General features: G+C 42.0%; 1 protein-coding gene across 1 annotated transcript; it reads left to right on the top strand.

Moving 5' to 3' along the window:
• The first annotated feature begins 1199 nt into the window (after nt 1-1199).
• Nucleotides 1200-2361, top strand: LOC147419860 (NADPH:quinone oxidoreductase-like). The gene is made up of 3 exons (XM_086505534.1): nt 1200-1418; nt 1523-1717; nt 1865-2361. The coding sequence occupies exons 1-3, from the start codon at nt 1310-1312 to the stop codon at nt 2170-2172; spliced, it is 612 nt and encodes a 203-aa protein (XP_086361660.1). The 5' UTR covers nt 1200-1309; the 3' UTR covers nt 2173-2361.
• Nucleotides 2362-22497: the final 20136 nt, after the last annotated feature.

Consider the following 22497-nt stretch of genomic DNA (forward strand, 5'->3'; position numbering starts at 1 on the left):
TTGGTCCCGTGTTGAGATAGGTCTAGAAGCACATGTCTCTATCCTAACTCTTGTTCCCATTTATTCTCCCACATTATATGATCAATTTAATATGAGAAAATCATTTGATAAAGTTAGATATTATATTTTATGACATTTTGTAAAGCTATAAACATAACCCAAATTTGTGGGAAAAAGTAGCGCCTAGTAATAAATGCTCAAATTTAAAATAACAACTTTTTGGGGACTTTATGGGCTTCCCCACCATGTTGACAAATAGCAAGATTGTTGGCAATGATTTGCTTCGATGTTTATCTTTATAGGTAAGTGATGCAAACATTAAAGAGTAAGTTTTGAAACTAGACCCTCACTCGCCTGTGTCACCTTGAGCAGGATGAGAAGAGATGCAGTGGAGATTTGGCCCAATATGTTGAGGTTGTTCTTAAACCTATGTATAACTGAGAAGTTGGATTGGTGGAATAAGGGAATGCGTTGCTGATTGAAATGGACATCTTCCATGCTCATATTGAGAAAATGACATATCTGCATGCTAATTAATTGCTAGTGTATGGCGGGAGGTTTCCTTTAAACATTTTTTTTGAATCTCCATAAATATGATCTTCTCGTACAATATTAGCATCCTTCTACACAAAGCATTGTACCGTAAACTCCCAAGAGATAGAGCTTCTCGGGATTCGCCTGTAGCTAACACTTGAGATTCGGTTCTTCCTGATACACAAACGCCACCAGCACCTCAAGTTGTCCCTATACCAAATCAGATGCCACTTGCTACAACACCCATAGAGGATTTTGGATATGACAAGGATCTGAAGGCCCTGTTTTAGTGGCCCAAAGACTGCAATGAATACACCCATTTGATAGTAGTAGTAGTTTTAACCTTGTTAATTTCGAAAATTGTATTTCTCAACTGAGCCTTTGACAAATTTTAAAGATTTTACATGTATTTGGTGATTTATCATATTGCTTGAAGGGCGGCTCACATGCTTACAAAAAAAGGGGCGAAATACCCACATTGATAAAATGCTATGAAAAGGTCTACACTGCCTTTCAGTTTGAATTTTGAAGTTTCATGGAATTAGGTTTTTCAAATGGGCTGAAAATGTTTAAAGTTTCTGCGGCTGTGATTTGTTTACGAGGAGAAAGTGTTCAACATGGCACCGAAGAAATGAGTGATGCAGCTCTGATGAGAGTATATAATACGCGAAGTTGTGGGTCAAGACGCAGATTCTCTCTCTCTCTCTCTCTCACACACACACACACACACACACACACACACACGCACGCACACACGCACGCACACAGCGACCAAATGGGTTCTCTCACAGCGCCAGAGAAGGTAGTGGGTCGGCCTCTCAAGATCATCGGTCTGGCTGGCTCCATGCGTAAGGCGTCTGGCAACAAGGGGCTGCTTAGAGCAGGTGCGCCTTCTCCCGTGGAGAGAGAGAGAGAGAGAGAGAGAGAGAGAGAGAGAGTTTGAATCTGATATGTCTGCGCGTATGGATGGGTGTTTTGGCCGCGGCAGTTGCGGAGATTGCAGAGGAGGAGTATGCTGAAGCTGTGCAGGTGGAGATTGTAGAGATTGGACACCTTCCCTTTGTGAACCCGGATTTGGAGCAGCAAGGCATTGTGCCAGAATCTGTGCTCGAATTCCGCCGCAAGGTGAAGGAAGCCGACGCCGTCATCTTCGCCGCCCCCGAGTACAACTACTCTGTCTCTGGTAAGATCTCTCTCTCTCTCTCTCTCTCTCTCTCTCTGATTCCATGTTTTCACATGCCTTTTTTATGCACTTTGTTCTCATTATAATCTCCTTCTATTTTTTATTTTTTTGCTGTGGTAGAGACATAATGGACTTCTTTCCTTGCAGCTGTGCTTAAGAATGCCTTGGATTGGGCATCCCGCCCGCCCAACATGTGGGCAGCCAAACCTGCCGCAGTATTGAGCGCTGCCGGTGGTAGCGGGGGTTCCCGTGCACAATACCATCTGCGTCAGATTGGTGTCTTTCTAGACTTGCACTTCATCAACAAGCCAGAGGTGTTTGTGAAAGCTCATGAGGGGCTCACCAAGTTCGACTCAGATGGTAACCTCATTGACGCTGATACGCGGGCCCGTGTCCGCCAACTACTAGTGGCTTTGCGAGCCTTCACTCTCTGCCTCCTCGTGGGATCTTGCTAGAGGTGTTGAAAGTTGGCACCATTCCCACACAGAGGGCTCTCAACTCAGTTATATACATCCCATCAACATGAAAATTTGCAATCTATGGGAGTCAATACATTGAGACTCTAAACATGATTTTAGTTTGGCGTAGGTATGTTTGTACTTTCTTACCACAGGATTTTGAGCACCACAAAGAATTTTTTGGAAGACCATTGTATTCTCTTGGATGGCTTTTGAAGCCTAGCTTTTGTATAACGAGTTAATATTGTTTTTCACAAGCCAATAAACAAGTTTTCTCTCTCTCTCTCTCTCTCTCTCACACACACACACACCTTACATTCTCTTAGTCCTTGAGTTTGATCAATTCACATTGAGGTTATGATATGGAGAGAGTCATGGAGTACATGGGTAAGATGCGGCAAAACCCTTCACATCGACTTCTGAGTATTGCAAACAAAAAAAATAATAGTTTTGGATGGATGCATGCAAGACTCAGAAGTGGTTTGACATGGGTTTTGCGCATCTTACCCATTGTACTCCCATGACTCTTCCATATCATAACCTCAATGTGAATTGATCACAACTCAAGGACTAACTCTATTTCTTTATGACGTGACAATGCGTTTGGGCACTGATAAGGAGTCTCATAAACTCTACACTTTATGTCTCAAAAAGTTCGTGAATATGAGTGTCACATTCTACATTGCTCAACTTTTGATCACATTAGAGTTTGCTTTTTTTACAATTTCAGTCATCAGCTCTCCCAACACAAATTCCTCTCCTAACCATGATGCGAACTCTAAATAGTGACGGTCACTTCCATCATTCTTGAGCAATGAGAGACACTTATCATGTAATGAAAATGGACTATGAACATTGAGAATAGCGGAATTACGGAAATTGTAGTGAGAATTTTAATGAGAATACTTTGAGAAAATAGAGAGTGAACTTGATTAGTGGTAGCGACAAAGATTTTACTTAATTAACTTGGCATGAACAATACTTTGCAAAAGAGAGAATCAGAGAACTTGACAAAAGTTGAGGACCGGGTTAATGTGGAGCCGGTCCCCCCCTCCAAAAGGCTTATGTATTATAGTTTCTCCCATAAAGAGAGACTTGGTACAATACAAGCTTTGTGTTCCTTGAGACCTTGATGGTGCAATGAAGATAAATAGCTTCATGCACCACAATTATGCCCATAACTTAGCTAAACGAAAGCATTAACTTATCCCCGGCCTCTGTCCCAAGACCTCAAACACCTTCGAAGGTCGGCATAACTAGCAGGGAATGAGGGTAGGGAAGAGGAAGAAGATTCAAGAAGTATTCTTATGAGAAAGAAGTAGTGTCCTCTTATACCATTACTCATAGAGCTTAGCATAGCATAGTAGCATAGTAGTGGAGATGAAGAAGATGGCTAGCATAGCATTGAAGCATGGATCTTGGTTGGATTTGCATTCCATAGCCAAGAGTTGTTGGTGTAGGCTCTCAACTTCTCAAGCTTGGAGAAGGAGACGGCGTTCTTGCAGAACGCACTATGAGAATGAGAGTGTGTGTGAGTGAATGAGAGAGGGTATATGATCAAGCACACCCACTCCTTGCTTGGGTCGACCCCCTCTTCTAGCTCTTCCTTGATGGTGATTGGACCTCCTCAACCCCTGGCCAATCACATGCTTTGTTTATATCAAGCAACAAGGGTAGCATTAGGACAAGTGTCCTTCATACCTCTTTGAGAGAGAGGGCTTGAATAATGCTTAAACAATTAATTAAATAAACTAAATTCTCATTGGACCTCTTTAGAGGTCAACCAATAGGCTTTAGGCACAACATGAGAGCAACATGTGTAGGTGCTTAACATGTGTCCTTGTTGCCTCTTAGGTCTTGGGCTTGCCTTGAGTGTGTGTGTGTGTTCTCTCTCATGCCCCTAGCTTTAGGAATCATGTTGAATTTGGAACACCGCACTCATTAAGCACCTTAGTCATCTTTAGGGATCATGTTCACTTTGGAATACCGCACTCCTTGAGCACCTTAGTCATGAAGCCCCTCAAGCATCTTAATCATCAAGCATGACAAGCACCTCAAGCACCTTAGTCAGCAAACACGACAAGAACCTCAAGCATCTCAGTCAGCAAGCACCTCAAGAACCGTAGTCAACAAACACAACAAGCACCTTAATCATCAAGCACCTCAAGCTTGGACCGGGTTCCCACTTCAAGCTCAGTCCTAGCTTGCCTAAGGTCTTAGGTCTAAGGACTTTTAGCACTAACCTTTGGAGGTCTTTAATGAAGCTAACCCTAAGGTATTTCAAGCTCCATTAGCTAGCATTGTTTGAGACCATCTCTCATTTAGACCCATTGACTTTGGTCCTGTGATGAGAGAGATCCATAAGCATATGTCTATATTCTAACTCTTGTTTCCGTTTATTCTCTCACATTAAATGATCACTTTAATACGAGAAAATCATTTGGGTTAGTTAGATGTTAGATTTTATGACATTATCTCTCTTTTGAAATCATAGTTGTCCTTGACTATGAGGTAGAAGAGATAAAGCCTTAGTCATTAGTCTATGTTTCTTAGCGGGTAGAGGATCCCTTTTTACCCTATGACATATTTTCAGAATGGATGACTAACCCATTTGGTGCTTGGGAGACTTAGATTTTGCAAGCATGTCTGCTCTTGAGTCTATATCATACTCCCAAAGTAGAGTGACAAACTCTACTTGATGTTTGAAAGACGTTGTCATCACAAACATGATTCTAAGCATGCATACTTCTTAAATTTGTGCACAATAAAAAGAGAGACCTAGTTTTATAAGACAAAAGCATTGATCATTTAAAATAAACATTTACATTTGCTTACTCTAGTGTAGCATCGTAAGCATTGACAAGGTTCATATTGTCCTTAAGCTGTGTTCCTTGCATCCATCTATCATCTTCAAAAGGATAATTTTTGAATTAAATAAGATATCCTCGGATAATCTTACCATGCCATAGTTTTCACATGTTTTCACATGCCTTTTTTTATGCACTTTGTTCTCATTATAATCTCCACATGCATTTTCTATTTTGGATTTTTATGTTGTGGTAGAGACATAATGGACTTCTTTCCTTGCAGCTGTGCTTAAGAATTCCTTGGATTGGGCATCCTGCCCGCCCAACATGTGGGTAGCCAAACCTGCCGCGCCACAGTTATTGAGCGTTGCCGGTGGTAGCGGGGGTTCCCGTGCACAATACCATCTGTGCCAGATTGGTGTCTGTTTAGACTTGCACTTCATCAACAAGCCAGAGGTGTTTGTGAAAGCTCATGAGGGGCTCACCAAGTTTGACTTAGACGGTAACCTCATTGACGCTGATACCCGGGCCCGTGTCCGCCAACTACTAGTGACTTTGCGAACCTTCACTCTCCGCCTCCTTGCGGGGTCTTGCTATAGGTGTTGAAAGTTGGCACCATTCCCACACAGAGGGTTCTCAACTCAATTATATACATCCCATCAACATGAAAATGTGCAATCTATGGGAGTCAATACATTGAGACTCTAAACATGATTTTAGTTTGGCGTATGTTTGTACTTTCTTAACACAGGATTTTGAGCACCACAAAGAATTTTTTGGAAGACCGTTGTATTCTCTTCGATGGCTTTTGAAGCCTAGCTTTTGCATAATAAATTAATATTGTTTTTCACAAGCCAATAAACAAGGTCTCTCTCTCTCTCTCTCTCTCTCTCTCTCTCTCTCTCTCTCACAGATACACCATACATTCTTTTAGTCCTTGAGTCCGGATCAATTCACATTGAGGTTATGGTATGGAGAGAGTCATGGAGTACCTGGGTAAGATGCGGCAAAACCCTTCACATCGACTTCTGAGTATTGCATGGAAAGAAAAAAGTTTGGGATGGATGCAAGACATATTCAAGAAGTGGTTTGGAACATGGTATGCATTATACTTGCTTCATGATGTTCCAATAGACTCCAAAAACTATGAACATTGAGAATAGCAAAATTAAGGAAACTGTAGTGAGCATTTTTTAGAGAATACTTTGAGAAAATAGAGGGTGAACTTGATTAGAGGTAGCAACATAACCATTATATTTAATTAACTTGGCATGAACAATACTTTGCAAGAGAGAGAATTAGAGAACTTGAAAACAGTTGAGAATTGAATTTAGGTGGAGCCGGTTCCACCTCTAAAAGGCTTTTGTATTATAGTTTCTCCTATAAAGAGAGACTTGGTACAATACAAGCTTTGCGTCCCTTGAGACCTTGATGGTGCAATGAAGATCGATAGCTTCATGCACCACAATTATGCCCGTAATTTAGCTAAATGAAATCATTATCTTGTTCCTGGCCTCAGTCCCAAGCCCTCAAACACCTTCAAAGGTGGAGAGAGATAGTAGGCAATGAGGGTAGGGAAGAGGAAGAAGAAGTATTCCTACAAGAAAGAAGTAGTGTCCTCTCATACCATTACTCATAGAGCTTAGCATAGTAATGGAGATGAAGAAGATGGCTAGCATAGCATTGAAGCATGGATCTTGGTTGGATTTTCATTCCATAGGGTGTAGGCACTCAACTTCTCAAGCTTGGAGAAAGAGATGGTGTTCTTGCACAACACACTATGAGAATGAGAGTATGTGTGAGTGAATGAGAGAGGGTATATGGTCAAGCACACCCCATCCTTACTTGGGTCAACCCTCTCTTCTAGGTCTTCCTTGCTTGGGTCAACCTCCTCTAATTTTAGTTTTTCCTTGATGGTGATTGGACCTCCTCAAGCCTGCTCAATCACATGCTTTGTGCATATCAAGCAACAAGGGTACATACCCCTTTGAGAGAGGGCTTGAATAATCCTTAAAAAAATTAATTAAATAAACTAAATTCTCATTGGACCCCTTTATAGGTCAACCAATAGGCTTTAGGCACAACATGAGGACAGAATGTGTAGGTGCTTGACATGTGTCCTTGTTGCCTCTTAGGTCTTGGGCTTGCCTTGAGTGAGTGTGCGTGTGGGTTCTCTCTCATGCCCCTAGCTTTAGGGCTCTTACCCATTCTTGTAGGGATCATGTTGACTTTGGAACACCTCACCCCTTGAGCACCTTAGTCATGAAGCCCCTCAAGAACCTTAATCATCAAGCACGACAAGCTCCTTAGTCATCAAGCACGACAAGCACCTTAGTCAGCAAGCACGACAAGCACCTCAACCACCTTAATTAGCAAGCATGACAAGCAACTCAAGCTTGGGCCGGGTTCCCACCTCAAGCTCAGTTCTAGCATGCCTAAGGTCCTAGGTCTAAGGAATTTTAACACTTATTTTTGGAGGTCTTTAATGAAGCTAACCCTAAGGTCTTTCAAGCTCCATTAGTTAGCATTTCTCTTTGACATACCATCTCTCATTTGGACCCATTGACTTTGGTCCCATGTTGAGATAGATCCATAAGCACATGTCTATATTCTAACTCTTGTTCTCATTTATTCTCCCACATTAAATGATCAGTTTAATTTGAGAAAATCAATTGGGTTAGTTAGATATTAGATTGTATGACATATCAGCTTTACATACCGCTTTGGTTCCATATGTCATATTTGCCCTTCATGGATGATAATGAAATATCTCTCTCTCTCTCTCTCTCTCTCTCTCTCTCTCTCTCTCTCCACACACACACACACACATACAAACTACAACACTATCGAAGAAATTCATACAGGCAGCAAAATTCACAATGATATTGTTAGTCAATGACTATTGGAGGAAGATGTTGTGCTTAGCCATGCTTTGGGCGATGTGAATGCCCAATGTGATGCCATCTTTTATAAAGCAATGCCTTGGTAGATGTGTATACCAAATGTGGTGCCGAAGGTCCCAAATAATACTAACCACCCAAGGGACTAGGTTAATGGCCACCCTAAACTAATAAGCGTGTGGACAAAGGAAGAAAAGAAAGAAAAAGGCATGGCGTGCAGGCAGGGGACGACGAGCAACGAGGGAGAGGAGAAAACGATTCTTGCATGAGGCACGAGAAGGCGAGGGTGGTCTCGACGATGAAATGGGAAGTTCCCAAAAGATCAGCGTGCGCCATTTGGTGCCCGCCTTGGGAGATTTGGAGGAGGTGAAGTTAACGGCCTGCCACATCATCGAGGTGATTCCCATGCCACATCACCAACAGCGCCATCGTTGTGAATGAGGAGGGGCTTTATATAGCAAGGGAGAAAACGTGAGGAGGGTTAAAAAGAAGAGGAAGAGTATTTGAAGAGGAGGAATCAGGGAGAAGGAGGAAAACTCGAGAGAAAAATCTCTCTCTCTCTCTCTCTCTCTCTCTCGGGGCCTTGAAGCAAGAAGGTAGGATGACACCAAAGGGGAATTGCATGAGAAGGAGGAAGAAGTGTTAATGAAGAGGAAGAGGAGAAGGATAAAACTTGAGCAAGATTTTTCTCTCACTCTTGAATCTAAGCAAGGAAGCAAGGAATGCAAGTGAGAGGAGAAGAAGGAGAAGGAAGGCATCGAAGATCCAGGCTGGCAAGCGGGGGATAGACAAAAGAAATCAAAGCTTAAGGTATGACAATGAGAGCCAGAGATAGGAAGACAACTGGTACATTCACAAAGAGTACGACTGTCGCCACCTTCTTCGACCTTATACTAAAGCAAGTAGAGGATCCCGCCTGTCTATATCACTAGCACTTCCACTTCCTCGCCAAGAAACCACCAAGATACTGTTAAGTATGGAGCCTGATTTACCCTTGTAATTTTTTATGGTAAAAGCACACATTTGTAAGGCCCCCACTATGAGGAGAAGCCATCGTGCATGAAGGAAAATCACTCGCCAGAAACTAAAATTTTCATGGCCAAAAATCAGGGGCAACTTTAGGGGCCTCGGGGACGGAAGCCCCCGAGACTTTTTTTTTCCCTCGTCGGAATATTCCTTTTTGCCAGAATATTATGGCGAGACGGCAGCTGGAAAGTGGTCGGAAAACAACTGGTCGGATGGTCGGTGGCCGATAGTCAATGGCCGGTGGCCGAATTCAAAAGCGGACTTGTCTTCTCAAGGGCGGCCACACATGGGCGGATTGAAGGGTCCAATTTGGACTTATCTACACAAGGGCGGCTACACATGGCTGTCTCTCATGAGAGAGGGCAGCCCTTTTGGCCTATAAAAGGAGGCCATTTCTACACACATTTCATAGAGTGTGAAGTTGATGCAACAAGGTGAGTGTGAGGTGGTGAGAGTGAAGCAAGGCGGGAGCTCCATTAAGGGTATAATCCCTTTGTAAACTACTTCTTGTTTTGAAGTACTAAAGCCATTGAGTGGCTGCTTTCCCATGGACGTAGCCCACATTGGGTGAACCACGTATATCGTGTGTACACACTCTCTCTCTCTCTCTCTCTCTCTCTCTACTCTATAATCTCTTGTGTGTGAAATCTACCTCTCTCCATTAAGTAATCTACTCAATTATCTATTTAGCTACGTCTTATTTCCTAGCAGATACACTACCCCAAATCATGTTGTTGCAACCACATTCATGCACATATTGAAGTCAACAACAAGACAATCAATAGAACATGCTCAGTATGTGCTTACAATACTCAAGAGCATAAAGAAGGAAGGAAGAGTAACATACTTGGGAGCTCCAAATTTTTTGACATGAATTGCATACCATGCTATTGGGATGGCCGATAACTTGCCGCCAGCCCCAGATCAAAACACGTGGATAATCACAGCTCAGCCCTCTCTATGAGCCACTAGATCAAAGAAGAAAGGAATTTATAAATCAAATGAAGAGTCAGCAGAAAGCTCACTTGAAGTCCATAGCAGTGAAGAGAGTTCGAACAATGAGGAAAAAAGAGCAAGGAGAGAAGAGATGAAAAGAAAGGCAATGTCCGCCCATTAGGAAGAACCCCAATAGAAAAAGGCAAGGTTCAAAAGAGAAAAAGAAGCTTACGAACGAAGTCAACAAGCTGCAAGACAGAATCCAGATTTATGGAATCCAAGGGAAGCCAAGGGTCCTAGAACCAAAAACCCTAAGAGAAGATCCAAAAATATCCGAAGGACCTGCTAGAAAGGATGTATGCGAAAGCCGAAGCCCTAAAGAGGAAGGACCTGCTAGAAAGGATGTATGCGGAAACCGAAGCCCTAAAGAGGAAGCCAGAGAAGAGGCGACTGCTCAACAACCACAGGAAGTAGAAGTTGGAAAACCAACTGAAACACAGCAAGGATAGGGAGAGATGTCTCCAAGACCACCCTCACCCAATACGGAACAAGAAGATCAACCTTTTCCTAGTCCAAGCCCTTCACCAACTAACCAATCAGATGAAGGCGAAGATGCAAAAGGAGATGAGAAAAAAGAGGAGGAAGCCAATCAAGAACAGGCCAAGGAAACAACCAAAGATGAGGCCGGACCTTCTAGAGAGCCTCAAGCAGAATCGGTTGGAACGTCTAAAGAGCCCCAAGAAGAATCTGAAGAGTGGGAAACAACGGAGGAAGTTATCGTCCAAGTTAATGAATATGCAAAGCAGATGTAGGTGATGACGGAGAAGATGCGAACAACAACTCTTAGACGTAGTGCTAAAGCTCGCGATTTTGAACAAGTAATTGATGCTCTCCAAGGTGAGATTGAAGACACAATGAATATCATTGAAAATCTTCAAGGCCTAATCAAAGAGCTCAAGAATGAAGCAGAACAATGCCAAAGCATCAAGGAAAAACAACAAAAGGAAATGGAATAATTAGGGGAGCTCCTCACAAAGTTATCAGATGTATGTAAGAGTGTTGGACGGATACGCCGCGACGGACGTCAGCATAGCGAGAACTCACCTAACATATAATTGTCAACTGAGGATGGAGCTCGACCCGCAGGCGCGTGGAAGCAAGCAAAGGGTGTCAACCTCTACTTGACCGACTAATGACTACTTCCTACAGAGATATCAAATCTACATGCCATCGGTTCTGTGAATGTGAGAGTCTCCTATGATGCTACCGCAAGCCAAAAGCCCATTATACGTTCTCGAAACATTACAAAACTTGAGGGATATCCTATCAACACCAAAAGGCCACTCTCCCTAAGGTCCGTGACCAAAAAAACCTACCTAATACCCTCCGTGCCGAAAACGCGTAGGATGTCTGGCCAGGTTTTGCAGGTCGACGTTTCCAAAAACTAAAGTGCCTAATGTGTAGCTCTACTTGCTCTGATCGCGTGGATATGCTGAAATGCAAAAACGGACAACAGTTACTCACCGAAACTCCAAAAGTAGCTCGCGGGTGAATCTGCCAAAACACAGATGAACGAGCGTGGATGTAAGCATCAAGGTAGCTCTCCTCGTATGGGCAAACCACTGCTGCTTACGTTTGTGATTGTGGATGTCTGGCCAGGTTTTGCAGGTCGACGTTTCCAAAAACTAAAGTGCCTAATGTGTAGCTCTACTTGCTCTGATCGCGTGGATATGCTGAAATGCAAAAACGGACAACAGTTACTCACCGAAACTCCAAAAGTAGCTCGCGGGTGAATCTGCCAAAACACAGATGAACGCGCGTGATGTAAGCATCAATGCGTAGCTCTCCTCGTGGGCAACACACTGCTGCTCTACGTTTGTGATTGTGACCATCGTAGCTCCTGTAGCACACACACACACACACACACACTCTCACTCTCTCGCAGTCTCCCAACGACACAGAAGATCCGATTATTAGAAGTCTCCTTACAAAGCTTTAGGTTTTGGCTTATATACTAAGCCTTAGAAAACCTAATGTCCGACCAAAATGACCTGATTTGTCCCTAGGCTTCTATAGAGCTTAATTACAACGCTGTGAGCTGGCTTCGCTCATCCAACAAGCATCTGTGGCCAAAATGCAATTGCCGACTTAAAATATGAAGTTCCTGTAAACATCACAAAAGTGGCCGTAATGGATCAATGATAATAATGGGATATTTGATGATGTCCATGAGCTCGTATCTTCACATTATAGCATCCATCTTCGTCCTCATCACTTCATCAACATCTTTATTTGGAATCTTTAGAGAATCTTTGAGGAATCTTCATGGAATCTTTGTGGAAGCGTTGTTGAAAGGTTGATCTTTCAACACTCTCCCCCTCCGAAGTCTTGTCATCCCCGACAAGACCCTATGTCTGCAGTGGCCTTGGGGAGTGCTTCATGTTTTGGTGTTGGTTGAATCTTTTATTGTTGCAGTTGCTTCTACCAGATGCTTTGTATGTTGTAGAGGTACCTTTTTCTTGTACATGTAGTGTACTTGAAGCCATAGCTCTCCCCCTCCGATTGGTTGTTGTAGCATGAATAGGTTGAGTGAGGTTTGTTGTTGCAGCAAGTCTTTACCGTGGCAGCTCTATATTGCTTGTTCTTTGGGTGTCATCCTGCATGTGTACCTGTAAACTTGAAGCCTTTTTGAATTTTTTCTGGGCCGCTCCCCTTTGATCTCTAGTTGATGAGCATGTAGTTGTTTGGGGATGTCGTTGGTCTGCTTTTCTGTGTTTTTATAAGAAAAATAAAATAGAAAAAATAAAATGCGGCGTATATTACAAAATGAAGGTCTTGGATACCTAGATAAGACTAAAGGGAAAAATCCAGTGGAAAAAAATGCCTTTAGTCACAATTAAATGTGAGGCTATATGTACTTATGTTTTTGATGTAACTGAGTTTTGTTGAGTTAAAGTACTTATGGCCGTATGGCTACTATTATTGACTGGATATACATTGGATAAGTGTTAGTAGCTTGAAGTCAAAGTCGTTGTTGTTGAGCAAATGCTTATGAAACCTGTTACCGCTTCACCATCGTCATTTTGTTGTGTAAGTGCATGGGCGGAACACAAATCGTGTCAAATGCAAATGTCCAATGATGGGACATTATATATAATTGCACAGATAGATGCATGGGAAACAATATGCGGTGCGAGAGGAGTTTGAATGGGTGCTTCCACGAGTGAACGTAGCTAGAGAAGCAAAAATATATTTGACTTCAAGAGCTGCCGTTACTCACAAGAAGGGTTTTTGTCGACGAGGTTTTTTTCACTCTCCTCACTGTGTTCATGTGCGTGAGTGTTTTGTGGACTATCTGCCACTCCACCATTTAAAATAGTAGACTTCGACTCTTATGCTCACCTATCCAGCATGAGCGACCCCATTTTACAATATGCTCAACTCTTCCAGCTTGAGTAAATATCTAGACTCATAGATCACAAAAAATATTAAGACATGAAGCTTGGGTCTGACGCTTGCTCATTTAGTGGCTCAGCTGCCCGACTCTTGACTCTTATGCCATGATTTTTATGGCGACTTGAATTACTCTCGGGAGCTTTGGACCAAGAATAGGTTTTGAAATTCAAAACTCCCATCCTCAAAGAGAGGATTTGTAAAGGACCATACTGGCAATATTGGTTTCTTTTGCCATACTTGTGTGACCTTGTTTGTCAAAATTTCTTTTTCCCTTGGTTGAGAAGATTGGCTCGCTCCATTCTCCGTAACACTTTGTCTATCATGTCTTGACTTTTTTTGAGAGCTAGAGATGACTTCAATCTTCTTCGGTATGTGTGGTTCTTTTGGCACCCATTTGTATCTGCATCGTGTGATTAGCGTGTCTTTGCAGATATCCTTTGCCTTGACTATGACATTGTCCTTGATTTTGCCTTCCGTGAAATTGCGATTATTTCCAAGCTGAAGTCGTTTGCTTGAAGAATGTTTACCCGGCATCTTTGGTAGCCAGATTCTCCGATTTCCTTGATAGTAACCTTGTGCTTGAAGAATTGTAGATGGCACTTCCCATGATGTTTTTGATGTCGTATTGAGATGTACAAGAGTGCCATTTTTGGGATTATTTATCGATGAAGTCCTATGTTGGTATGAAGGCCAGTTGGATTTGAAATTTCTTGCATCCCTTTGGCGAGCCTTGTTGGTTGGTCTCCTTTGGCGATATAAATATGAGCTTTGTTGCTTTTGGGGTCGCTTTTTGAAACCTTTATCCACCACATAAGCCGAGGTCTGTGGTTTTGGTAACCAAAGTTTTTTTTTGACCCTCATAATAGCCTTGCTCTGCTAAGCTGTAGTGGGAGGCTATCCATGATCCCATGTGTTTATCTTTCGTCAATTGGCTAGGATCATTGAACCATATTGGATCCTTGACCTTTATTTCTTCAGCTTTAATGTAGACCTTTGAAAACCTTTGGCGGCTGTGATCTCGCAGTGTAGGGTATTTTGGTTGAAAGAATTTCTTTGGAGTCTGTCTTTCATGTGGAAGCATGTGGTCAGTTGATGTCGAAGCTCTGTCTTGAACTTTTCGGGGCTGGATTGAAGACTCTGATTTAAGGGACTGTTTTTGTTGGTAGGAAATTTGTGGGCTCATTTTGGCTTTGCCTTTGTCGGCAGCCCCGATAATCTTGGAGCAGTAGTAGGCTGGATTTCTTGAGAGCTAGTCGTGATGACCATTGTTGAAAATTCAGGTTCTTCTGCCAATGTTTTTGCCCAGTGCTTGGACAAAATCAAATGTGTACTCATTTTGAAGGAATCCACCACTAGGAATTTGTCTTTGATTACCTTTGACCGTAGTGTAAGGGTAGCTTTCGCAATCCCTAAACTTGTGACGGCTATTCCATGCGATATAGGAACGTGTACCTGAATTTCATACAATTCTGGCTTATCTAGAAGTAACCAGAGCCCATAAGACATGACATTAGTCGTGGCAGTGCAATCTATCTTTGCTGTAAAATTGAATTTCAGTTTCTCATACACATCCAATGAGAATTTAATCTTCTTGTTGGCTGCCAAGTAGCTGATGTCCTCGTTGCTTTCGGTACTTTTCTTGGACTTTTGTGCCTTGAAGGCTCTGTCATCCTCTTGTATGTTGAACTTCTTTGTCATTTGACTGGTTGTAGCATGTCCCAAGTGCTTATTATCTTCTGCTGTAGCTGCTTGTTGGTGTTCATTGCTAGTTTCTGACTGTGACGCCTTGATTCTTGATTTCAGAAGATCTCTATCACTATTTACTTCTTCTAGCACTTGAAGGTCATTCAATGGTGACTTTTCTTCTTAGAAATGTTTTGAAGTTTGTGTAGCAGGATGTTGAGGTTGACTCTCTTCTTCTGATGCAATGGTCGCCGTGGCCTTTGGTTTCCATTGTTCCATGGGTTTTTGTAGAGTCTCTTCTCGAAAATATTCATTCATATCCTGTATTTCTTGTCCTTGGTAGTCAATTTTGGACTCAGTCATTTCCTGTTCTTCTGTGCATTCTATGTCTTCAGTTACATCTTCTTTTAGCTTCTCATACTCTTTGATTTGTTCAATCACCAATGAAGAGTCCACAATAGAAAATTTATTTGGTAGACTTTCAGCTTCATCCATTGACTCTATTTGCATGTCTTCCACTTGTGACATGGCACTAAGATTTTTTGTTACCTCTGCCACCTCTTCTTGTGTTGGCTCACTATGGTCAGAATCTTGGCTTCTTTTGCTCTCGACCCTTGAACTGCGGGCTTCATCTTCATCACCTTGTGGATGCTTTGACTTGTCCTCACTGAGGTTCCTTAAACGATCTTGAATCAGCTGATTCAATTGATCTTTTTTGAAAGCCTGATTCTCTATGATATTGTCATTGACACCCTTGACTTCAAGAAACTGTGTCTTGAGCCTATCTTTTGTGCTCTACGACAAGATCTGCTTTTTTTCCGGAGATCTCGTTGGGGATTCTTGCTTTCGTTCCCTTGTTGTCACTGTCTGAACTTTGCTTTTCGCTTGTTGCTTCCTCTTTTCCATGTAGAGATTTGTTGGGCAGTCCTTCAATAAATGACCAATGGCACATTGGTCGGAATATGTTGTTATCTCAACATGTGCACCCTTTGGACGAGGCAACTCTCCATAATACTGTTGATAATGGTTTCTTGTGGTATCTAGATACAGATATGACCTCTTCTTTGCATGTATGAACCTGTAGATTACGGCTGACTTAGGTGTATCCACTGGCTTCGTCTCTTTATCCTTCATCGTCTTGTCCTTGAGAAGCTGAAAATAGCTTCCATTATTGCTTGCATACAAAATCAAATCACTATCCATGCTTTCTAGCAGTTGTAATGCTAATTCTTCCATCAGTATATGGTCTTTGACGTGGGGCTTCTGCATAGCCTTAGGGCTATGTTTCCGAGTTGATTTTGGAGAGTTCTGCACCGAGGGTGAAGATCGAACCAAATTTTTGTTTTCCGTTTCCCTTGATGGTGCTTTTGGACGAGGTCCAAGTATGTGACTTACAGGTTGCCCACAATTGCTAAACTCATACATATTTTTCACATTGGCTATTTCATAGCGCCTATCATATTTGTCGACCACAATGACATCTTGACCTGACCTTCTACATTGGGCATTGTGAATTTCCAATGGTCTCTCCTCTGGCTCGGCATCTTCCAATGCTTCTTGAAATTCCACTTGGACTCCTGAAAAGGACACTACTTCTTGTAAAACTGGACTTCTTAATCCCACTCTTGAAGAGATAGGGTCTCCTTGTTGAGTTTGAACTCCCCCCATCCAAGAGGGTTCCATATCTGATGTTGGCATCTGTTCAATGCCTGATGATATGACTTCTTGTGCTTTGTTAAGTAGCTCTTGAGACCGAGCTAGCTCTTTTTGAAGTTGTGATATCTTCATAGCTGGTACTTCCAAGGTATTCCCTATTTGTGCAATTTGGTGTGCTTGTGCTTTGTCTTGTGCTAGTGTGGTGCACGAGACTTGTGCCGTGTCTTTCCATGTGGTGTCTTGTGTTGTGCCACTCATTTGTGCAGTGATAGCTGTAGTTGTTAACTCTTCTAGCTGCGTAGTTAGAGGTGAACCCATGACGAGATGGTATACATTACTACCTTTAGACATGTAGTCTTCTCCTCTTGAGGCAAACGCTTCTGCTGCAAAATAATGATTGTTTTCTACAGGAACTTCATGACTTGTGACAACCATGCAGTATCGACCGTCTTCGTCTCCATAGAGGGTACCAATTTTCCGTTTTCCATCTTGTGCTTTGTACAGAAAAATACTTGGAGGATATGCGTAGAGTTGTGTAAGTTGATCCTTGTACAACATTTCTATCTCATTGTCGATGTATTTTCCGTGCCTCATGTAAATTGATCCCAGACAGTCTTCCATGAAATCTGGATGTGGGTGTAGTACTTTTTTCGCTGTTTCAACTTCCACATATTGAGATGTCCGAGTTTCCTCTGTATCTTTCTTTGTCTTGATGTACAAATTCCGATTGTCATCCTCATAGCATGGCAGTCCTTTGTAGTATCCAATCAGATAGATCCAAATTTTCTCTCTTGTAATTTCTGTGGATGTACTTGAAGCTTCTTCCTGACTGGTCTGATTCCTTTGAGACGCCATTGCTTTCGTCTTGACTCCCTTGTTGGATCTGTTCAGTGATAGCTCTAATTGCTTGCCTCAATGCTAATAAAAATCATTAGCACCCTTGTGTTGGTCTTTTTCGCTTGAGGTCCTTCAGCTTTTGTGGATGCCTTAATCTCTGAGTTTTCTGAACTGGGCTTTGCTTGATGTTCTTGAACTTCTTAGCTCCCTTTCTTGCCAGGGTTGATACTGTCTTGTCTGGCTGCTTGCTTTTCCTAGAGCTTTTTAGCAGGCCTCAATCTAGTGGAAGCACTGTGATAAGTTATGCAACTTACCACTATACTGCAACGACTACTCCCTTTGTAGTGATTCTTGAGTCGAGCTAACTTGTGTTCATTTTAGCACACAATCTGCAAAATTATATTTAGCTGGCAAAATTTTTCACTCAATGAATGCAAAAATTCTTGATGTACCTTTGATGGCCACACTTGTTCCTTGAGCTCGGAAGTGACTTTCAAGTTTGCTTTTAGCTGAACTAAACTTAAGCTAGCACAAGAGAATTATCCACAAGTCGCAGTGATTTGCTAGCAAAAATCTTGTGTTGAAGTTCTCCAAAACTTGCGACTGTTGTTGCAAAATCAAGAGTCCCTGTGTATGGTCTTACTACTACCAGATTTGTGTATGGTCTTACTACTACCAGATTTGTGTATGGACGCTCAAATTTTACACTAGGCCGTAGTTAACTTTTACACCCTTCCGCGGGTGACCAATGGTTTTCCCAAAAGATAATTTCAATCTGCTAACTTAGCAGTCTTCAAAAAAACTGTGACCATTTTCTCACAATTCTTTCGAACTGTCGGTTTTACACACACCCGACTTCCGGATGCATTTTGAGGCCTTAAACGATGTTTTTTTCAAAGTTGAACTAACTGGTTGCCCTCGGCATACATTTAGTTCAAGTTTTTCTTGAAGATCTGTAGAGTTGCTCTCAGGCTACGTTTTGATATAAAAACTTTTTCGATCCGATACCGTTTGTGAAAGTTATGGCCTAAACAGTGAAATGCAGTTTAGAATGGTCAAAATGAGTCCAAATTCAATTTTGAAAAAAGTTATGGAATCCTTGAGACACTGGGAACACCCCTATATGATCAAAATTACAGTTGGTCCCTAAAACTGGCCTAGAGACATCCTACGCGTAGGATGTCTATATGCTCAAAATTTAACAAAATTTGATCCAGAGACTCCCCTTAAGTCTAGCAACACAATGGTATGATCAGAATTTCATTTGGACCTAAAAATGGCCTTGAGACATCCTACGCGTAGGATGTATTTTTGCTTAGAATGACTTGAAATTTTCACCCCAGCTTCTCCTTGATGTGCTGATCACAGTGGTGTGCTCATAAGTTGGTTTGGAGTCCTAAATCAAGCTGGAGACATCCTACGCGTAGGATGTCTAACTGCTCAGATTTTGTCCAAACTTGATCCCAAGATTCTCCTAGGGCTCAGCAACCCAATGGTATGCTTAGATTTGAATTTAGATGCCAATAGGTCAAGATTTGGGCTACATAAGCTTCTAGTGCACTCCAAGAGTAGGATGTCTGACAATTCTTGTCTTTGCTTGGTAAATAGGCCAAACAAGGTCCAAATTCACTTTTGAAAAAAGTTCTGGAATCCTTGAGACACTTAGAACCTCCCTATATGGCTACAGTAGAATTTTGACCACTTTATGACCCTGGAGACATCCTACGCGTAGGATGTCTTTTTGCTCTGTTTCAGCTCAAACTTGCACTGTAGCTTCCCCTTGATGTGCTAAACCCACAGCTACTTTTACTTTTTGATTATGACACCTATAGGTTGGTCAAATGATCAAGAATCTGTTCCAAAAGCCTGATGTCTGTTCTGATGAATTCCCAAGTCAAATCAACTCCAAATTGGACCAAATTTGCCTAGGAGGCTTATTTAAGGCTATATGACAGCATGGTATGGTCACAGTAGAATTTTGGTTTCAGAATTATGTAGTAGACATCCTACGCGTAGGATGTCTTTTTGCTCAGAATGAACCCAAACTTGGACCAAAGATTCCCCTAGTCTTCAGCAACCCACTGATATGCTTAGATTTGAGTTTGGATGTCAAAAGACCCCAAAACTAGCTATTCTTGCCTTTTTTAGTCAAAAATGCTAAAGTCTGTTCAATCTTCCTTTCACTGACCCAAATGAGATGAAATTTTTCACATACACTCAATACAACATTTAGAACATGCCTTTGGAGTCATCCTATGGTTTGGTTTCAAAATTAGGCCTTGGACACAATTTGGGTAGGATGTCTGACAATTCTCGTCTTTTGGCTTTAATCTGTCAAAATTTGGTCAAATTTACACTTTCCAGGTGAAAATTGGGTAGAACCTACCTTCTAAACACACTGGTAACCTCAGATTTTCAAAAAAGTGCCCAGATCACCCTGTAGACATCCTACGCGTAGGATGTCTACTGCTTATTTTTTTCAGACTAAAGTGTCTCTGATGCTTCCTTATGCTCTCAGCAAGTGCAAGTATGATTCACAATTGCAAAAACATGCAAAAATCACTCAATTTAAGCCTTTTCTGAACTTTTACGTTTTCTGACTCTACCTTTTGGCTTTTGGTCAACAAAAATAGGGAAAAACACTCAAGTCAATATGTTACTAGGGTAAAACCTACCCTTTGAACCCACTGGTAACCTCAGTTTCCCCAAATTCCCTGCCAAAAGTACCCTGAAGACATCCTATGCGTAGGATGTCTACTGTCTTAAAATGCAATTTTTTTTGGCAGTAGTACTCCCTATGCTCTGTAGAGCTCTCAGCAATAATCACAGAAACTTTTGGACTTCAAATCAGCTTCCAAACACAATTTACCGTCTTTCCTACTTAGCGTTTTCCACTTCTTTGATGATCCTAACAGCAAATAAGACATGCATAAAGTACTCTAGATCAGCAACAATCAAGATATCCTACTTACCCTACTCCTACTCATCAATGTGAGATGGTGATTTTGATGTCTTGGTTGCTTCCTGGCCTCACACGGAGTCTCAAGTCAACCTACCACCACATCTACCACTCGAACTCCTACTCTCTACACCACAACCTACTACTACCTAATACTACCTAAGACGGCAGATCCAGGCTAGACACACGCTCCCTAGACTCCTCCTAAGACCTAGAGAGTCCACCACCCTCTGATCCTACCTAAATGTAAAATAGTACTTTGGTAAGCCAGAGGGACCTCTATCCTCAAGGACTAGTCTCGGTCACCTACTTAGGGCCCTCGTCCCCGGCAACAACTGTGCCAATGTTGGACGGATACGTCGCGATGGACGTCAGCATAGCAAGAACTCACCTAACATATAATTTTCAACTGAGGACGGAGCTCGACCCAGAGGCGCGTGGAAGCAAGCAAAGGGTGTCAACCTCTACTCGACCGACTAATGACTACTTCCTACAGAGATATCAAATCTACATGCCATCGGTTCTGTGAATGTGAGAGTCTCCTTTGATGCTATCGCAAGCCAAAATCCCATTAGACATTCTCGAAACGTTACAAAACTTGAGGGATATCCTATCAACACCAATAGACCACTCTCCCTAAGGTCCGTGACAAAAAAAACCTACCCAATACCCTCCATGCAGAAAACACGTAGGATGTCCGGCTGGTTTTTTCAGGTCAACGTTTCCGAAAACTAAAGTGCTTAATGTGTAGCTCTACTCGCTCTGATCACGTGGATATGCTGAAACGCAAAAACGGAAAACCGTTACTCATCGAAACTCCAAAAGTAGTTCGCAGGTGAATCTGCCAAAACACAGACGAACGCGCGTGATGTAAGTATCAACGCGTAGCTCTCCTCGTGGGCAACACACTGCTGCTCTACGTTTGTGATTCTGACCATCGTAGCTCCTGTATCACACACACACACACACTCTCTCACTCTCTCGCAGTCTCCCAACGACACAGAAGATCCGATTATTAGAAGTCTCCTTACAAAGCTTTAGGTTTTGGCTTATATACCAAGCCTTAGAAAACCTAATGTCCGACCAAAATGACCTGATTTGTCCCTAGGCTTCTATAGAGCTTAATTACAACACTGTGAGCTGGCTTCGCTCATCCAACAAGCATCTGTGGCCAAAATACAATTGCCGACTTAAAATATGAAGTTCTCGTAAACATTACAAAAGTGGCCGTAATGGCTCAATGATAATAACGGGATATTTGATGATGTCCATGAGCTCGTATCTTCACATTATAGCATCCATCTTCGTCCTCATCACTTCATCAGCATCTTTATTTGGAATCTTTAGAGAATCTTTGAGGAATCTTCATGGAATCTTTGTGGAAGCGTTGTTGAAAGGTTGACCTTTCAACAAAGAGCAAGGACCGACAACTGAGGAATACATGGTGAAAACCCTAACGAGCACCATAAACTTCTTCAAGAGACTCCCTGACCTCTCGTGTGCAATGTTATTTAAAATCTACAGAATGCTGCTCACATGTATCCAAGTTTTTCATGAGCCTAAACAAGCAGAAGCCCCATGGATGTCCTTTTTAGAAGGTAACCAAGGCTTATGCTATGATTTGAGTGGGGAACCTTCAAAAGAAGTCCATTATGGATTTTAAGATAGATGCATGTTCTTGCCATCAAGCAATATGTTGGCATTTGAAGAAGCTTTTTACACCGGGTTCTTCACATGGCGTACAAAGATTTATGGACCAGTGATCATCAATCTAACAGCAAGGCTCGTTGAATATTTAGCCATAGAACTCAAAAATAAAGTTACTATTCAGTTTTTGCAAGTCCCTAAGAAAGAACGGTGCATCAGATATCAAAAAGAGCTTCAAGCACTTGAAGACTGCCTAGCCAGCCGTCAACCCGAAGACTATTTCAATCCATGAAACTATGTCAAGGGACAACACAATTGAGGAGGGGAGGAATATTAGCAGCAAGCTAACCCATGTAACATTTTTTGGCAACTTTATTGTAAAAACACTTATTCTTTTGATAAATCGAGAATATTG

The sequence above is a fragment of the Adiantum capillus-veneris genome, chromosome 29, assembly GCF_014529385.1.
Source record: "Adiantum capillus-veneris isolate H3 chromosome 29, ASM1452938v2, whole genome shotgun sequence".
In the NCBI taxonomy this organism is placed as follows: Eukaryota; Viridiplantae; Streptophyta; class Polypodiopsida; order Polypodiales; family Pteridaceae; genus Adiantum; species Adiantum capillus-veneris.

Excerpts from the sequence above, each read along its gene's own strand:
- LOC147419860 (XM_086505534.1), top strand. The coding sequence starts at position 1,310 with ATGGGTTCTCTCACAGCGCCAGAGAAGGTAGTGGGTCGGCCTCTCAAG. Across the intron at positions 1,419-1,522 it reads CAAGGGGCTGCTTAGAGCAG|TTGCGGAGATTGCAGAGGAG; the intron begins GTGCGCCTTCTC and ends TGGCCGCGGCAG. Across the intron at positions 1,718-1,864 it reads GTACAACTACTCTGTCTCTG|CTGTGCTTAAGAATGCCTTG; the intron begins GTAAGATCTCTC and ends CTTTCCTTGCAG.